At 40.6% G+C, this 19,324-nt stretch overlaps 1 protein-coding gene across 1 annotated transcript in view; it reads left to right on the top strand.

The window, feature by feature from the left end:
* Positions 1-5,392: 5,392 nt before the first annotated feature.
* mtnr1bb (melatonin receptor 1Bb) overlaps positions 5,393-19,324 on the top strand; it is a gene marked incomplete at its 3' end in the record, with an annotated part of 42,570 nt that continues 28,638 nt past the window's right edge. The window contains exon 1 of the mRNA XM_084074786.1: positions 5,393-5,676. Within this exon, the coding sequence (XP_083930912.1) occupies positions 5,478-5,676 (199 nt within the window). The 5' untranslated portion in view covers positions 5,393-5,477. The remainder of the gene's footprint in view (positions 5,677-19,324) is intronic.

Raw genomic sequence — 19,324 nt, 5'->3', positions numbered from 1 at the left:
TTCCACCTAGGAGGAAAGCCTGGTATTCGTTATTAAATGGCCCGTGTGATCCGGTCAAAAAAAAAGAGAAAAGAAATAGCGTCCGGCTTTTTGCTGCTTCCGGTTTTGCGGAGCCGCTTTGTTTTGGTTCCCCAATTTAAATGCTGAATCAATTACAAAGGTAGACTTGTCTAAATAGTCTCCGGAAAGTACACTTACATTTATATTTATTTTGTATTTTAAAATTAAGCTAAACTACGCAGCATCAAGGATTTTATTAGGTAGGCCCTAGAATTACAATGCCCTTGATCGCGGCCGGGGTTATTTGGGGTGAGGCATAGGGTTGCTTCCGCTCCCGACCGGATCACACACCCGAAAAAGGTATTAATCCCAGGCTAGTTCTTACACAGTTTGGCTACTGACACCAAGACTGCTGTTCCTAATGATGCAGACTGTATCTTACTTCCCATTCTACTACACTGAGCGAGCATTTATACTGGTCAATTGGTTAATGCAAGCCAGGTGCGCCTCATCACCAGGTTGTCTGTATTTATGAATGGTCTGCATTTCTAGCGCCAGCTGTGCCGCCTTTATCCAAAAGACATTCTCCCACTCTCGCTCTCTCTCTCTCACACACACACACACACACACACATACACACACGCATGATGGATGCTACCGTGTAAGGTACCAACCTGCTCATCGGGAGTGTACGTGCGTGTCTATTCAGCTCCATGCTACACAGATTAACCTACTGTAGGCAATCCACGGTCACTAGCTGGCTTATTTAGTGTGCAAAATGCAAAAGGCAACTGTAACCAATCTGAATGGAATCTGAAAAAGCTGACAGATACATCTTGATCACGTGACCACAGACATAATGTATACCGATTTGTGTGAGTTATGGTTATGGAGTTACAACTTTGTGTGTAGACAGACAGACAGACAAACAGACAGACAGACCTTTGGTGATCCCATTACCAAGGGAAATTCAGTTGCCATTGCAGTATTGCAGTAAGGATGAAACAAAATTGTGCGAGCGTGTGCGTGCGTGTGTGCATGATTCAGCATACAGTATGCTGTGGGTGTACGGAGTATGTAGCTGTACTGTATTTGTCAATGTCTATTTGGTCACGCCTGTCTGTGCCACTAACATGATGCGTGCAGCTGGATGACCTTGCAGTCAGAAGTTGCCCTCATCCATCTGCTGGTACCCATAGCTTCATCCACAGCACGCATACCACACATTCTTCTGCTTTACTGCTCAAATTCAGAAAAAAATTATCAACCAGTTTAATGAAGATTGACCACATCTCTGTAACATCCTGTGTTTGTTTCCTGCCTGAGGACATGTTAATGTGTCCTCTCAGCCCTCCCTGTCCTGTCGCTGTTTTCTGACCTGCCCCAGTCAAATGCTTAAAACCTCATTTTAAAAGAATTGGAAAAAAGGTGCTGTTAATGGTTCCATCTAATATGTATGCTTTATACAGCCTTATCATAAACCAGTGGTAAAACAGCTGAGTAACTCAATGATGCTGATCTCAACTCAAACTCAAACTTTATTTATATAGCACACATGAGCAGGTCAAGTGCTGTACAGGTTAAAGACAAAAAGAAAAACCATGCAATATAAACAGACATTAGCATACAATGAAATAAACACAAACAAACATTAGCTCCAGTAAGGGAAAACAAGGCTCCATCAGCTGTCACTGAAGGCCAGGGAGAAGAAATTAGTCACCACTGATTGACAGTATTGAGGACATAATGAAATTCTACTGTATCCAGAGTTTGGCTGCACTGCTGTGAGTGAACTATGTCTTTGAACCTAAGTAATAATCCACTTTATCAAACAATAAATGACACCCTTAGTTCAATGAATCTACTGCATCTAATAATAACACTTACATTTATATAACAAAATTGTACGCACTGTAGGCTACAGTAAGCCAGTCAGTCTTCAACCCTCATCATCAAGTTGGTCATACTGGGATATACATTTGAAGGGATAGTTCACCCCCAAAATGGCTTTTTTTCCTATCGATTAGTCACCCCATGGAGCCTTGAATTCATGGATGTCTTTTTCTTTTGTCGCATTCCTAAGCCAATAATTTGATGACGGGCAGCGGTTCCGGGAGGAGACACAAAGAGTCTCCTTTGTGTCTCCTACCGGAAACGCTGCCTACTGGTCCACAGGTCATCAAATTATTGGCTTAGGAATGCGACAAAAAATAAATAAATCATGAATTCAACACTCCATGGGGTGAATAATCTATAGAAATAAAATTGGGTGAACTATCCCTTTTATTCAGGTGGCCATTTTTGCTGTCTAGTGGTGGACCTGCGATACCAGGTGAAATCAATTAGCCTAACCACAACCAACCAGGGCCTCTTAAGTGCTCCACTTATTCTGACAGAACAATCAAGCAATCAACAACCTGATGGAGTCATAAATTCTATACATACATTCTATACTACACTGTGCTGGTTGAGACCTTTCCACTGCACAATCATTTTGCATAAGTGTGAAATAATGGCTATTGGTGTGTCAGCGACTAATTATGTCTACTTGTTTTGTACTGACTGGTCTGTGAGGTAGCTATATTAGCTGCCTGCTTATATACAGTAGAAGGCTATGACAATGCGATCAGACACATTTGGTGTGAACAGTGGTGGAAAAAGTACTCACATGTTTTACTTAAGTAAAAGTATCAGTAGTGCAATGTAGATGTACTCTGTTACAGGTAGAAGTCACCATATTAAAAATGTACTTGAGTACAAGTACAAGTATATTCTAAGTATATTTTGATGATCAAAATATACTTAATGTACCAAAAGTAAAAGTACTCATCGTGCAGAATGTCCCCTTTTCAAGCAGTATTTTTTCCCCTTTTCTGCAGCTTTACATTGTAAAATCCTCATTGTTGATTTAACTCCAAAAAGTGTACTGTACACATGACTGGTCCATTTGGTTCCATTTGTACACTCATTTGAATTAAATTAACTCCTAAAGACTTTTACTGTGTATGAATTCATAAGTTTAATTGACTAAATGAAAACCACACCTGGGCTTAAACTAATAATGAGACACACTTCGAACAACTTCTGTTGTTTATTAAAGCAGTTAAGCTCCAAACAAAGTCCTAGGCCAATAAGGCCATACTGTATGAGGTCAACATGTGCCAGTGCATTTCAATGCAATCCAAAAATATGCACATTAGCATAACAAGTTTGTCACAGACTGAAATAAATGACACAATAATATAAACATTTTCCTCTGGAAAAACTAACATTTCTATATGACTGGCCATTGAAAGCATCAGTCAGGAGGACTCACAACACAAAACATGTAGCTTCAAACTGAAAATATAATTTATACATCAAAGGTGTGTGTGCATACAGCAACCAGTTAAACAACAAATAATAGGCCCATAGTAGGCATCCACAGAGCATGCTAACTAAGCCTACAGAATGTGTGTACTTTTCATAAAGTGCTTCATTTCCTTGTAAACAAAAACACATTCTGACAGAAAGTAAGATTAAATGTAGTTAATGTAAACGTTTCCTGTCGGGAAACGTTTACATTACATGTATGACTGCTATTTAGTGCATCATGCAGGACACAAAACATTGCCCTTATCAGACAAAGACATCAAAAGTGTGTTTTGATTTCATGGGAGTCACAAGGACTACCAATTCCCACAGTACCAACAAGGCTTGTCAAATAGTAATGAGTTACTTTTGGAAAATAGTAACTGTAATGTGTATTACTCAAAAATATCAATACTGCAATGTAGAAATACTCCGTTACAGGTAAAAGTCCGGAATAAAAAAAATACTTGAATAAAAGTTACTTGAGTAAAAGTTGAAGTTTTCAAATGTATAAAAATCGTTTGAAAATAGCAGATCTACAAGCTCACAATGCGTCGCATCGCAAAATTGTACTTAAGTACAGTATGAGTAAATGTACTTAGTACGTTACTTCACACTATGAGACTGACTGACCCGCAGGTGGAATCTCCGAGAACTTGATGTTCAGTGTTGCCATATTATGTGAGAGAAATAAGCAACCAGGTCTAAGAAAACAAGCCCAAAAGAAGCAACTAGGCTACATGAGCACTTTAAACCTATTACGCATGAATCGGCATGATAACGCATTGGCTATTTGAAAATAGACAATCTACAAGCTCACAACTCGCATTTAGATCTGCTATTTTCACACTCAACTCTTGCAATAAAATATGGAATATTTGGAATATTTTTTGAAACATTCTAATTTCACAAAACATTTTTATGAAAATATTTGAGAACCACTGGTTTAAATAATAATATTTTCTTTAGTGGAAACAAGCCTAAATATGCAAGTACACTTTAGGAACAAGCCCAATAAACCGCAACCCGCAACAACAACCAATTTTTACAAGCAACTTTACAGAAAAAGAAGCCCAAAGTCGCTTATAATATCCCGACATGGCAACACTGCTTGATGTTCAGTGTGTGCCCAAAGCGCGACGCACAGAGCACCCGGCCGTTTCCCTGCATCGCTGTGTTTTAATTCCAGGTTTGGCGAAATGTAAAACAGGGATCAGCTTAAAGGGAGGATATGATATGATATGATAGTCTGCATGGCAGGTTAACCGATTGTAACATTTTAAGTGTCCAACAACAGGTAACCGGAAGACTCACCTCAAGACACGCTCGCCCCCATTTTTTTCACGGACCAGTGGTTCTTGTATTCGTTTTTACTGGGGAATGAGGTTAGAAATAAGTTTAGGGTTAGGCATAGTTTTACCGAGGTTAAGTTTAGGAATTAGGTTAGGTTTTGGCACCGTTTTACTGAGGCTATGTTCAGGAATAAGGTTAGGTTTAGGCATAGTTTACGGAGTTACGTTTAGCAATATCAGGTGAATACCGCCGGATTTGCCCCGGGGCGACTGTGTTCTGGGGCGAGAGTTTTGGTTCAAAAAGCTAACAAAAGTGTCAGCCGCTTGGAGTGGACGAACAGCAGTAGCATGCCCATCCATCGCATCGGAAACGTGCGCATCAAGACCGTCGCCGCTGACATCGGCAACTGTTACCAACGCGCAAGTTGGAGCTATAGAGAATGAATACGGGATATTAACAGTATAGGCGATGGACTAAATATTTAAATAATCATTTATTCTCTTAAAAGATATCTCATCAACGTAAATATTTAACCTTTCCTCACGAAGTAGCCTAGAGGCACTGGCCATGCGCTCGCGCGCTTTTGGTCCGCCTATGGCATTACTAGTTGGATGATATGGATGATGTGGGGAGTTAGATTAAAGCAGGCTACGAGTTTAATTAAGGAACCTTAATGTTCAAGTCAAATATCAACCATCAATAACACTTTGGCGCATTGATGTGCGCCAGGGAAGCACTGCTGGGGTGTCCCATGTTTGAGTTAGACAACACTGTTACCGGCGGTCTTTCTCCTGGGACCGAACGTCTAGCCTAACTGTTTGGTTTGGCCAGTAATGCCTGACCCATCTTCACTCATAAAGAACCGGACTGAGCCTCACGGGCTGGAGCAGCTGCTAGAGGAGGGGAACCGCCGGCCTGCCTGGGTCATCGCTGTCCTGGCCAGCGTGCTGATCTTCACCACGGTGGTGGACGTGCTCGGTAACCTGCTGGTCATCGGCTCTGTGTTCAGGAACCGAAAGCTGAGGAACTCGGGTAAGAACTGATATGGTAAAAGCCTTATACCAGTGGGGTTTCAACCGTTTTCATATCAAGGTCCATTATTTATTGGGCATTTGAGCCATCCACCGTTTGATGAGATTTAACCTCTCAGACCCCAAGTCTTAAAATATTTTGTTATCGTTGGATAAGATTGTATCCTCAATTCCATGCTGTATTGACGTTGGTTCCATAGGAGAGATATCTGTTATATAACAGCAGGCAAACGTTGATCAAAATAACAATTCTTCTACATTCTCTAATTGTGTAGACTAAACTTCTTGTAAATTAAGTCATGCGGATGTTTAACAATAACTTAACTCTTGAGAGCGTAAATTGAAATCATTTTATGCTCTCAAGAGTTAAAGATCTATAAGGGTCCATTTGTTTACCAACTCTCCATCATTTAGCTGGGGACCACCTGGAATCTCTGGTTGAGAACCACTGACCTTATATTGCTATCCTGTGATGGCCTTTTTGGCATGGGAAACAAATCCTACATTTAGTTTGTCAAAGCAGTTGTGAAAAAACGTAGGCTATGACTAAAGCCTACAATTAAAGCTATATAGAATAAAGAAACGTGTAAACAGAGCTGTAACATTGCAACCAAATACGCTATTAGTAGGCTAGCCTTGGATCAAGACTATCATAGATGGATTTGATCAAGTCTGACTTTTACTTTCGCATTGATATGCAAATGTCAGAATCAATAAAATACATATGATAGTCTTGATCCAAGGCTAGGTTAGATCAAATGAGCTTAGAAATACAGACAAATTGTGATTTATTCACTCACACGTTGTAGCATTTGTAGAAATATTGGGCCTTAAATGTACTGTAATTAAGAAAAAAAAGTATTGTATGTATTTGGGCCCTCATTTGTAAAACAAATGTACATTTGTAAAAATATAAAATAAATAAATAGTAAAATAAAAAAAGTTGGGCAGTATTGTCAGGGGCTGACTTCTTTCAGCACGGCTGGACTGTTAGACAAAACATTTGGCGCTGTCATAGGATTACCTATCAAATCAAGTATAGTCAGGGGCCAGGGCTGCACTTATATTGGTGAATTGCTGAATATAGGTGTAGTGAATGGGCTCTCCAAATCCGCTTTACTAATAGGAACTTATGTGGCATGCTCTCCTAAATTTAGTTTAATTTGACTGAGACACAGACGCAGGCAGTCACTCGCACGCACGCACGCACGCACGCACGCACGCACACACACACACACACACACACACACACACACACACACACACACACACACACACACACACACACACACACACACACACACACACACACACAAACTATGAATTGAGTACAAAGGACCCGAATGGAAACAAGCCAATGGCTTTCTTGGGGTTTTTAATTCCTGTTAGCTGACCTTGTATTGAACTGTAGTTTCATGTGCTTTTTCTGCAAACTTCTAATAAAGTGCTCGTTCATTCAAAAACAAACACACACACACACACACGCGCACGCGCGTGACCGGGCCTGCCGATCGCTGCAAAAACTAATTATTTCTTTCACAACAGCTCACAAATCATACTGCTGTGCTATATCCTACTTCACCAAGCAGATCTACTGTAGATGTTTTCTGCCAGATGATTTCAAAATCTTTTCGTGTGTTTTGTAATCTGTGGGAAATGTCTTGGTACAGTTGGCAGGTAGTTAAAACATTTCAGCTTGGTTTCCACCAGTGGGTGCACAGTCTGTCTTCTCATGGGAGCCAGGTCTACCAGTGGTGGGCTCTCTCATGGGGAGACTGTGCTCACAGAGTCTGTACTTAGACTCAGGTATTCTCATTCTGCCACTGTGTATTCTCTGTTTAGGGCCAAATAGCATTCCAATTTGCTCAGGTTTTTGGTTGATGATGTCAGATAGTTTTATTTTAGCTTTCTGATTTGGTTTAGTGTAGTAGGGTTTCTGGCAGTACTTTGGTTTGTCAACAGTGTCCCAGAACTAGCTGGCCGAGGCGGTATCGCTTGAGTCTCTTTCATATTTTGATAATTAGCTAATAGTATCACACAATTGTTTTTTTCTATTTTGGGATGCAGGGAATGCATTTGCAGAACTGCATGCAGTCTCAATTTGACATTTGTCCCACTTTGTAAAGTGGCCCACCATTAAGGGAATTGTGTTCAATATGGCGTCCAATATTTTGAGCCAAGCTGTCCAACTTGGGCTTCATTTTAATGGCATGCCTTACTCAAGACATCCACAGCTTTGTTCAAGTTTTCTTTGGTGCTGATGCTGAGGTAGTTTTAGTAAATTCTGTTCTAGGGCATATATAGATTATAGAAATAATGTATATTTATGGTGCTGGAGGCAATCTATATTGTTGTGCTGTAGTCTCTCTTTCTCTCTCTCTCGGTCTCCACTTCTTGCGTTCAATAATGCTATTCAAGCGGAAAACTTTAACCGAAGCAAAACACAATACTAACAGCTAATTAGTTGTTTAACATCCGCAGAGGATTCCATTGGAAATGCTGATATATTGGTCTACTGCAATTTAAATGGCATGGGTGTGAATGTGTGATTTGGGCATCTTCATGTATACTTTTTGACTGTATTTCATTAAATCTGGTGTGGACATACGGGATGTGTAGCCTACTAAAGATAAATGTTCTCAGGGAAGTGGTAGTGACCAATTGGACCTTTCTGACCTAGCAGAATACATTAACTCATTGTGGTGGTGATATACTGTATATGTTATTCCAGAACCCCCAATAATTATCCCTGTTTTTATGAACTTTGGACAGTGAAAACATAAATGGTTTTAAAATACTGAGCAGATAGGCCTATATTTCTGTCAAGTTATGAAACTTGACAATCAAAGAAGCTTTTCAGTCAACATACTGTGTAAAAACTTGTGAAAGGTAGTGTATTGTAACAAGCCTTGTCTCAGGTACAAGAATACTTGTATATAAAGCCCGCCCAGTATTCTACTGTGATCACAAAAAAGGAGAAATTGGGCAACAGAAACTAGTAATCTTCATTGACACAGTTAATTCGCAGTCTGGGTACTAGCATGACAAATATGTATACTCTTTTATAGTATTTGTAAACATGTTTTATACGCATGCTTTTATACTATTATGATTGTATAATTATAGGTGTGGTTCTCTATAAGCCCTATGGTCTTATAGAGCCAATATAGAGCCAATATATGTGGCAATATCTGAGGCAATATGAAGCAAGGGTGAGGTACCGGTCTTCTTGGGTTGTTTAGACCCTCCAGAAAAATGCGTTTATGTGATCGCAGAATTTACCGCATAATCAGCAAAATGGCGCATAATTATGCAGGGGTAACGTTTTTTCAAAAAGGCCGCATCGCATAATATGCGCATCGCATCGCATCGCATAATGCGCATATCGCATCGCATAATATGCGATTCGCATCGCACATTTCCGCATATTTTGCAACTTTTAACATATTTCGCATTTTTCGCAACTTTTCGCATATTTCGCATACTGCCGCATATTGCCGCATATTTCACAACTTTCCGCATATTTCGAAACTTCCCGCAATTTCACCGCATAAAATTGCAAAAAAAAACGCATATTTCGTCGCAAAATCAAGGATTTTAGCCCGCATAATCAAGAGTTTTAGCCCGCATAATCAAGGAATTTTGCCCGCGTTTTTCTGGAGGGTCTAGTTGTTGTCTTCCTTTGACCTCACCAGCCTCACAGAACTTAGTCCTAAGTTTGTAAATGGTACCAAGGCTGACACCAAATAATGCGTAATCTGTGTAACAGAACACCAGCTTCACTTGCCCTATTGCACGGGCCTTATCCTGAAGGGACAAACGTGCCATCTTTCCATGGGGGCAGACAGTGTTGCTGCTTTGAGCATACACAAACTCAACAAAGTTACAGAACCCATGCTTAGGTGCCAGTCACACACCTGTGACTGGCACACACTAGAGTCCGACCGATAGGGATTTTTGTGACCGATACCGATAACCGATTTTAGAGAGGTTTGGATTATATCGGTCACCGATAACCGATATGCAACAACCGATATTGTGAATTTTATTAGCTGGAATGAAAATAGGCCTTTTCTGTTTTTGTTTTTTTTACATTTACTCAAGTACAGTACTTAGGAAATGTTTAAGTACATTTTTTTAGGTATTTTTTTTACTATTATTTATATTTAGTAATAGTAAAGTATTGGAAAGTATTTCCAATTTTCAACCCTTTTACTTCTACTCCACTACATCTCAGACTAGGCAAATATTATACTTTTACTCCACTACAATTATTTGAAAACTTTAGTTACTAGTTACTTTGTAGATTAAGATCTAGAATATGATAAACAAAACACACATTAACCACTTCAGCCCTATATACATTGATTTCTGCCATTTGAAAATAGCAGATTTACAAGCTTGTAGATCTGCTATTTTCCAAAGATTTTTATCCATTTGAAATCTTGTTGAACAGGACATTCTGCATAATGAGTAGTAGCCTACTTTCTGCTTTGTACTTTAAGTCAGAGTCCTGCAATCGTTTGACGGGTGAAAACGGGTGTAAAATATACCGACGGGCGGTTCTGAAGTAACTAAACGCGGGTAGGTAACGTTTTATTGTGAAAATCAGAGAGCCCTGTCTCCGCGAAAACAACGTCACTTGTGTAACTTAACACAGCACAACGGCATGGAGCACGCTGGTCAGTTATCTTAACTCACAAAACACATTGAACATCCTGTTAAACCTTCAAATTAAAACCATCTGAGACGTAAACAATGACACATGCTTACTGCGTATGTGCGCGTTCGCACGTGTGGCTAAAGCTCGCTCCTCCGTCTTCACTTGTACACTGAATGTAGCTCTATTGTTGAAGGCTCCTATGCTATCTATCCTTTTCAACACACTTTTAAACTGAGCTGAGTGACTGTCTGTAGGCTATTTACATTTTACTCTGCATGTAATCATGGGTAAACGGGCGGACAACACGTCCATTATTTGACGGGCGGACGCGGCGGTTCTGGTTCGTATTTTGAAAGGATCACGGACAGGGTGAAGGGTGGGTCTACTCTGCAGATCTGATTATTGACGGGCAGCGCGGGTTCTCAACATTGGACCCCTGCAGGACTCTGCTTTAAGTAGGCCTACATTTTGATACCAAAACTTTTGTTCTTTTACTTTACAGATTTTTTTTAATTCCGGACTTTTACTTGTAAAAGAGTATTTCTGTATTACAGTATTGATACTTTTACTTAATACGCAAACCCGCGATGGAGACAATTAATTAATTAACACTACAGCTGTGGTGGTGTTGTTTTTGTTTGAGGCATAACAAACTAAGCCAAAATGACGACGCTAAAATAGAAGTGAGTATAGCCTCACCTCAGCCTATCATTATTATTATAGGACAATCCACAATTATTTATACTGGCATATTTTGGGCTGAACCAGTCATCAGATTGAACTAATTTACCGTCGCATCTGGGAAAAGTATCCGCTGGTTGAAGCTGCTTTGGTCGACCGTCGACGATGTTTTTGTTTGGTTTGCTGTGTTGTGTAGAGTAGTAAAGTATGGTAGGCCTACTGAAAGTAGCAGATCTACAAGCCCAGCGCGCTCTGCTGGACAAAATATATAATAACACCAGCAAAGTGCTTTTTGAGCAAACTTTTTTTTTTTTTTCATATCGGTCATATCGGTGAGAAATTTCACCGATACGATATGATCCGATATAACCAAATAAGGCCATATCGGGTACCGATATATCGGTGACCGATATATCGGTCGGACTCTAGCACACACCTCTCAGCAAGTGTGTGCTGTCAGGTCACTCAAAACAAGAGCGGTTACCAACAGAAGCATATTGGGGGGATTTTGGCAATTTTTTGGGGGGCACTACCCACACGTTTAGCTGTGTTGCTCATTCCACGAACGCCCGATCCTTACAAGCTGTACCTTGTTGTAAAGGTGACTAATCAACGATAAAAATGATATAAAATACAATACCAATTGGTATTATTGAAGGGAAGAAATAATCGACTGAAGTTAAGTTTCCGAACTTTTTGTGGGCAGTTTTATATAGATCCGCAAATCTCCTTAAATGTACGTCTGTGGCTCTTCGTCCTGAGCCACTACATCTAGTGCAGTGCTCACCAACTCTAGTCTCCCTGCCCCTGTACTGTTGGTTTTCTAGCCTATATGGAAGTTTGCTGCTCCAAACTTTCTTGTCATTTGCACTGTCCAGGGACTAATTAAACCTGGAACATGAACGACCTGCTAGGATATAGACCAGCAGAACAAGTTGTCCCCGAGGGCCAGGGTCAGTGACCACTGATTTAGAGGGTAAAAGATGGGGTTCGGGGATAGGGGAGTTGCAGTAAAGCACATTGAATTGTCTTGTTGTTTAAATGTGCTATACAAATAAACTTGCCTTGTCTTGCACTTAGAGCCAAGATTGCTGACCTGAATGAGTGTTGTGTAAATTTAGAATGTGTTAGCATTAATAATAATATAAACACAAAGTATAAAGTGTGTTCAACCACTGATTAGTTCCGTTGCTTGAGACCTGCTGTTAAACCAGAGGCGTCATTTCATTACAAACTAGAGGGTGGCAAAGAATTGACCACTTAAACCGATTTCAAATATAGCAAAAATCGATCTAAAAGTTTGATGGATATAGGAGACAGGAGACGGATATATCTTGATCACATGACTACAGAGATATGGTGTACCCATTTGGGTAAGGTTTGGAAAAAATCGGTAAAAAGAAAAAACGCAACATGGTGGGAAACTTGTCAGGTGGAAATGGACGTGGCTTATTTGGGTAGTTGCATAATGATCCAAGGAGTCCAAGGGGAACATCATTTTGATTGTATGACCTACGGTTCAAGAGTTATAGGCCAAAACGTTGATCTGCCTTTTATAGCACCTTTTATAGCAAAGTGCAAAGTTTCGTGCTAATCGGCTTTGGAAGCCAATCTTAGCCAATCAGGATGGAATATGAAAAATCGGACAGATCCGTGTTTCCTGGTGGCACTATAACAGGCAGATGTGGGCAGAGGTCCTGTTCTGGCCTCCAGGGAGTGTGCATGCAGAGTTTCACGCCGATCGGTCCAACGGTCCAACCGGAGTTTAGCTGCTCACAGACAGACGGACGGGTGGACAGGGGCGAAAACATGTCTCGGCCACGCCTTCGGCCTGACGGAGACAAAAATAGGGAGTTTTTAAAGTGATTTATGGATATCTGGTTGCAGAAAGAAAGCAAGTCTCTGAGTGTTGATCTAAAATCAGATTCATTTGCAAAAAACGGTGGGGGAGATATGAATATATATAAAAGACCTGGATTTTTAGGTTAAATGTGAACGAGGGGTGGCAATTGCCAATGCCATCCCATGGAACCCCAAATGACGCCCCTGTGTTAAACACTCGATAAACACATAGACTGCATGTATCTTTATCACTGCGCCAACATCTTGTTTACAGTAGCGCTCCTTTTAGTCCTGTGTATGCGCAAGGTTTTGTAAAAATAGGCAGGTTTGTTACCTTCCATACATTTGCATAGCAACTTCCTTGTTTGTGCAGGCAGTTGTGGGGACTACTTTCTTGCAGAAATTATTCTTGTTGTGAAATTGTTGTTAAAAATGGTTTTAATTGGAACATATCTATGATTTCATGTTGTCATATTTGGTAACTGTTGAACACAATATGAGTTGTGCCTCACAACTCCCCTTAGCTGTTATAAAATCCACATGAAACCACCGCCTAGTGTGGCTTATTGCTTTAATATAGCCACAACTGAGAAACCACTGCCTATTGTGGCGTATTGCTTTAATTTAGCCACAACTGTGAAACTGTTCTGATGATGACACTATATTAACCATTGTGTGTAGATTAGAATATTCGCCCTGCACATTGTCTTTCACTAGAGTGTCGGGGCGCTATGCGCCCCGAGACCCCATCCGCTGCGCGGGGCTTTGTGTTTGTTGGTCCCTCCGTGTCCCTCTCTGTGTCCGTGTCGCTGCAGCACAGAGTGGGCAGTAGAGATGGGATTTATGTCTCTTTTAAGGAAGGGATCGTGGGGTTCTGTTCCTTTCAAAGAGGCGTTGTGAATACTGGCTCATTTATGGCTCAGGTGTATATTATAGATACGTAAAAATAGATATAAATATGTATGTATTCATATGTCATAATAGTATGTATGTTTGTATTGTAGATATCATTTATATGTGACTGTAAGTATGTGTTATTATGTACTATAATACAGCATATGACATTATAAGATAGATAGATGTTATAAGGTAGAATATTATGATATATAACATTTTATTGCAATAGTTATTTTAATATTTAATTGATATATATATATGTATGTATAATAATATATAACATATATATGTAGAAGATGTATAAACGCGGCCCTAACCTAGTAATATACATAATAATACATATGATTATAGTATATGATGTTGTGATATATAACATTGTATTGCAATAAGTATTGTGTGACATTGTGGCAAATGGTGGCGAGGCAATACAGAAATGTGCTCTATCGGGCCCTAAATGTAGTGTAATGAAGGGGGAGTCATGTAGTGAGGCCTCAATGTACTGTAGAAGCAGAGAGAGCATGTAGTTCGAGTGACCTCTGTTTGTATTGAGAGAGAGAGAGGCGCAGGCAACTCGACAGTAATATATTGCGACGCATTGTGGGCTTGTAGATCTGCTATTTTCAAATGGCTGAAAAGTATATAGGGCTGAAGTGGTTAATATATGTGTTGAAATAATAATCAAAATCTACAAAGTAGATATTGTAGCCCTATTATACATTAGTATAATGTACACGTTCATTGCAACAGCGGTCTCTCTGTCTCTCTCTCTCTCTCTCTCTCTCTGTGGAGGGAGCATGGTCGAGTGACCATCAGTTTGTATTGAGAGAGAGAGTAGACAATGTTGCCATGTCCATTAATTGTAAGCGACTTTGAGCGAGGAGGAATGGAGGCAAATGGAGGAAAATAAGCGGATTGCTTATTTCTCGCGCAACCTGATTCTCCGTCAGTCAGTTTGTGCTGGTCGCAATTAATTATGCTCCGAGGAGGCAAATGTGTGGTGAGCAATGAAAAGTAGCCTATGCCACCCGTAAATTAATCGCGCACGTTGTGGCTTGTGTTGTGGCTTGTGTTGTGGCTTGTGTTGTTAGTGACATGTGATATGTTGTTGTTGTGTTTAGTGCGAATCAATGAGACGGGAAAATGATGACGGAAGACGGGACTTATCTCTAATGTATTATAGGATACTGTGTGCAGTCCCCAGATCACTTATTCCATGTGACCACAGTTGGTTATGAAGTTCAGCAATTCTTCCTAGTGCAGTGCCTACCTGAAGAATCTCTACTCACAAGTCATTTCCATGAGTAATTCCCTCACAGGTATCATTGGTTTATTGAACAGATGTTGATACTTCCATAATTTACACAAATCAAAACTGATGCAAGGAGACCCTGTAGACATTAACATCTTAGAGATGGCAGAACAGCTGCCATGCAGTTGTATCGTAATGCTTTATATATGTTCCCCCACATGTTTTCCCCAGCTTCCTCTGCTAAAACGTGGTGGTATAAACATGGTGTTTGCTTTGACACAGGCTCCTTTCTTTCATGTTGCATTGCATTGCGTTGTACAATACACAAGTTACCCGTGCTCACATGCGCATGTGTGTGCGTTGGTGGGTTGCTTTTGAAGTTCATTCACACATAATGCAATCTCTAACATTGCTTTGTGTGTGAAACAGTGCTAGGTCTATTGTGTGTGGGTGAAGAAGACAGGGTTGTTTCCCCTGAGACTGTCTTTGAAGGGTAGCCTATTACTGAAGGTGTTGCAAAACTTACAAAAGATCATCGCACATCACAGCAATTCTCTTGACAGACATTCTCTCTCCCCCATCTCTCTGTGCCTTAATAACGTTTTTTTTGTTTTATTATTACTAGACCATACCCGTCGGGGGATATGAGCAACCAAAGTGCCTCATGGTCCGCTTGTTTCACGGATGGTCCGCTTGTTTCACGGATGTGGCAACACCGGCGCTTGTTTCACGCACATGATTTGGCAATCCGGGAGCCAGCGAACACAAAAACTCTAATAAACAGCTGACATTTGGGGAAAGCGAAAAACGGGCTTCGCTGTTCCATGCACATGGTAATGGTCAATGGCTGTGTGCAAATGCAGAGCAATTGCTCCAGCCACTGAGGAGAACCGGGCAGAAGAGATTTTGGGGACGCGCTTTTGGGGACGCATGCACATGATTTGGCAATCCGGGAGCCAGCAAACACAAAAACTCTAATAAACAGCTGACATTTGGGGAAAGCGAAAAACGGGCTTCGCTGTTCCATGCACATAGTAATGGTCAATGGCTGTGTGCAAATGCAGAGCAATTGCTCCAGCCCCTGAGGAGAACCGGGCAGAAGAGATTTTGGGGACGCGCTTTTGGGGACGCACGCATGCACAGAGCTTTCTAGAATTATAGGATGATTATTATTATTATTATCATTGCAATAGCTCTTTCAAGTTTACACCATGAAAAATAAGAATCAAAGGAGGATCATCCCTTACAACCATTTCCGATTTGTACATACAAAGAATATTATATAATTTGATATAAATTAGTCCAGGGGTGGTTCAAGAAAAAACAAATCCTTCCACCACGCAGCTGTAGACTCTACAGCATACCATAAATAAGCATACCATCAAAAAGTGAGGAAAAAGAATGCACTGTAGGATCTTAAGCGCCACAAATATTTGCTCATGAGCCTGATTAAACTCTTAAGTGAAATGTGTTGGTTAAGCCATCTTGAATAAAATATATTGTTTGCATTAAATCGTTTATAGACTTGAGTGTGCATTTAGTACTGCAAACATTTGTGGCTAATTTTACATTGGTTTACTTTCTTGCACTTGCTAGCACATTTTGTCCCACAGAACATGCTGTATATTAAGTGTCTAAGCATGGCTACGATGGCTGGCCCATCTTTTCATCTGTCCGTCCAACGCTTTTATCCCAAACAAGATATCTCAAAAACTACACGCTGGATTGCCATGGAATTTGCTGTGACCTTCACGCCCCCCAGAGAGTCAAACCTACTGATTCTAGTGACCCCATGGCCTTTCCTTTAGTACCACCATTAGACCAAAATCTTAGAGAGACAGAGAAGGATAGACAGAGAGGGACATACAAGCAAAGGCAAGTAGTAGCAATAACATTAATACTAAATACTAGTCAATACCCGGGAATGTTAGTACTCAGGTGAAAGTAGACTTAAAAACGCATGGTACTGCAATGCGCATAAAACGCAGTGTGTGTGCACACAGGCCCTAAATGAAAGTCCTTTATTATAAGTTTGCAGTATATTTTGTGTTCTCTCTGTTTGGCAGACTGGCAGTGTAGCCAACAAGCAGTGTGTAGCCAGCGGCTGGAGATGATCATCCTATGGCTTGCTGGGCTGTAACCCATACGCCGAACTGCCAATCTCCGGTGCTTACACAAAAACACTAATAAACAGCTTACATTTTGGGAAAGTGAAAAACGGGTGTTGTCATTTTGTGCATATGCTAATGGTCAATGCCCGTGTGCAAGTTGAGATCAATTGATGTACAGCATACTGTACATCATATTTGCCTGATGAAGACCTAGAAGGTCGAAACGTTGCAAAAATAAAAAGTGAGTTTCTTGGAGCTTGAGAACAGTGTGCTTCCTTACTTCCTTCTTCTTTTTCTGTACAGCATACTGTACATCATTTTATAGACAGTGAAAGTGAAACTCTCATACCGTTTTGTTGTAATAGGGTCAAGAGGTCAATCACTGGGGCTGAAGGGGCACTCACACCAAAAACGAGCTCCAAAGCGACGGGCAGCCATTCATTTCGAATGGATACTGGCTACATTGAGCAATGGGATGCCTGGCGACAACCTTGCAGCATTTTTGCAACCACGGGTGACATACAAAAGCCAAAAATGTCCATGTTTATGCAAATGAGCATCACCTGGATTCAAGCTACAATGAATGAAAGAACAGTATGATGAAGTCATGCAAGCAGAGCAGCTGCATCAACAGGGAGAAAGAGAAGTCTTGATGCCTGGATGAAGTCCAGGCATACCAGTAGTTTCCCAGTCTTCTCATGCAAATGATGAGCAGACTGTTCAATGTCATGCCGCCTTTCTCACACCTACAACCAACTCCTCCTCATCCTCACTGTTACCGGGGCCATGCATGAACTACACCGCCTTTGAAGAGACCCCATCCACTACCGATTCAAGCAAATGAAAATATATTATATTTGGGAACCGTCCTAATAACTCAGTTAAAAATCTTAGGATGAATAATATAAAAATAGAAAGAGTGAATAAAATAAATTATAGATAATACATTAAGTTGGAAGCCACATATAAAATATATCAAATCAAAAATATCAAAGTCATTATCAGTATTATACAAAGTAAAAGATTGTATAAATCAGTCATCATTATATACCTTGTACTGTTACTTCAAACTCCCAAACATTACCTACTGTGTGGAGGTGTGGGTACATATTACAAAACGAACACAGACACAATTTTCATTCTAAAAAAAAAAGCAATAAGAATTGTAAACAAAACTTTACAGAGAACCAACAATCCCACTCTTTATTAAACTGAATACACTGAAATATAAGGACCTCAGTGTTCTGTTTGTTGAGTCAATGATGACCATGTCCTTTAATTCCAAGGATTCTTTATTTATATCAACCACATGTGTACAATGTTTTGTCAGATGCATGAACTCTATATGAACTCACTTCCTGTCTCTGTGCATTCATTATATAGGTACTGACACACTACAGACACTACTGACACCTTGTGGCTACAGACAATAGATCATGATCATAGATAATCATCACACTCAGAGACCTGGGGCCCGTTTCACGAAACCTAGATTAGGGAAAAAACAGGTTTAATTGGCTATCCTGACTTAAATTATCCAAGAATCGGTTTCACGAAAGCTGAGTTATCTCGGCAGATTAACTTAGCCAGTAAACCTGGATATGTTTATCCATGATCTGGTTTCAAGAAAGAAAATTGAAGCAATCCTGCCTTAGTTACCATGGCAATTTAGCTGTGAAGTTAGCTTGGTCCGGACCAGGCTAACAGCCAAGCTTTATTAATCCAGTGCCAATTGTTCTTCAAGTTTTGTGAAATAGCTGTTAGTCCCGCCCCCCCCGTGGACCCCCCCCCCCCCCCGTGGTCCCCCAGACCCCCGGCCCCCCATGGACCCCCGTTGACCCCCGGCCCCCCGTGGACCCCCGGACCCCTGTCGGGGGTCAACGGGGATCCGGGAGTACACGGGGGGGCGGGTACTCCCGAACCCCCGTTGACCCCCGGCCCCTGTGTACCCCCGGACCCCCCTTGACCCCCGTCCGCCAAAAGGCAAGCTTTTCACTTGTAGATCTTTGATTTTAGAAATTAGAAAATGAATCTAAGTGTTTATAATTATAATTCCAACATTCACTTAAACTCCTCATGTTTAAGCCTAACTGAATTATATATTTATGGACGTATATAAATTAATTGCATATTTTTGGACAACTTTTGCATTTAATTTGTCGGCAATACTTTGCCACGCTTTCTCCCTGGATCTATATTTATTGCG

The sequence above is a fragment of the Gymnoscopelus microlampas genome, assembly GCF_963454915.1.
Source record: "Gymnoscopelus microlampas genome assembly, chromosome: 12".
Taxonomy (NCBI): domain Eukaryota; kingdom Metazoa; phylum Chordata; class Actinopteri; order Myctophiformes; family Myctophidae; genus Gymnoscopelus; species Gymnoscopelus microlampas.
Note: the sequence above shows the minus strand (reverse complement) of the source record. Positions and strands in the feature narration are given on the sequence as shown.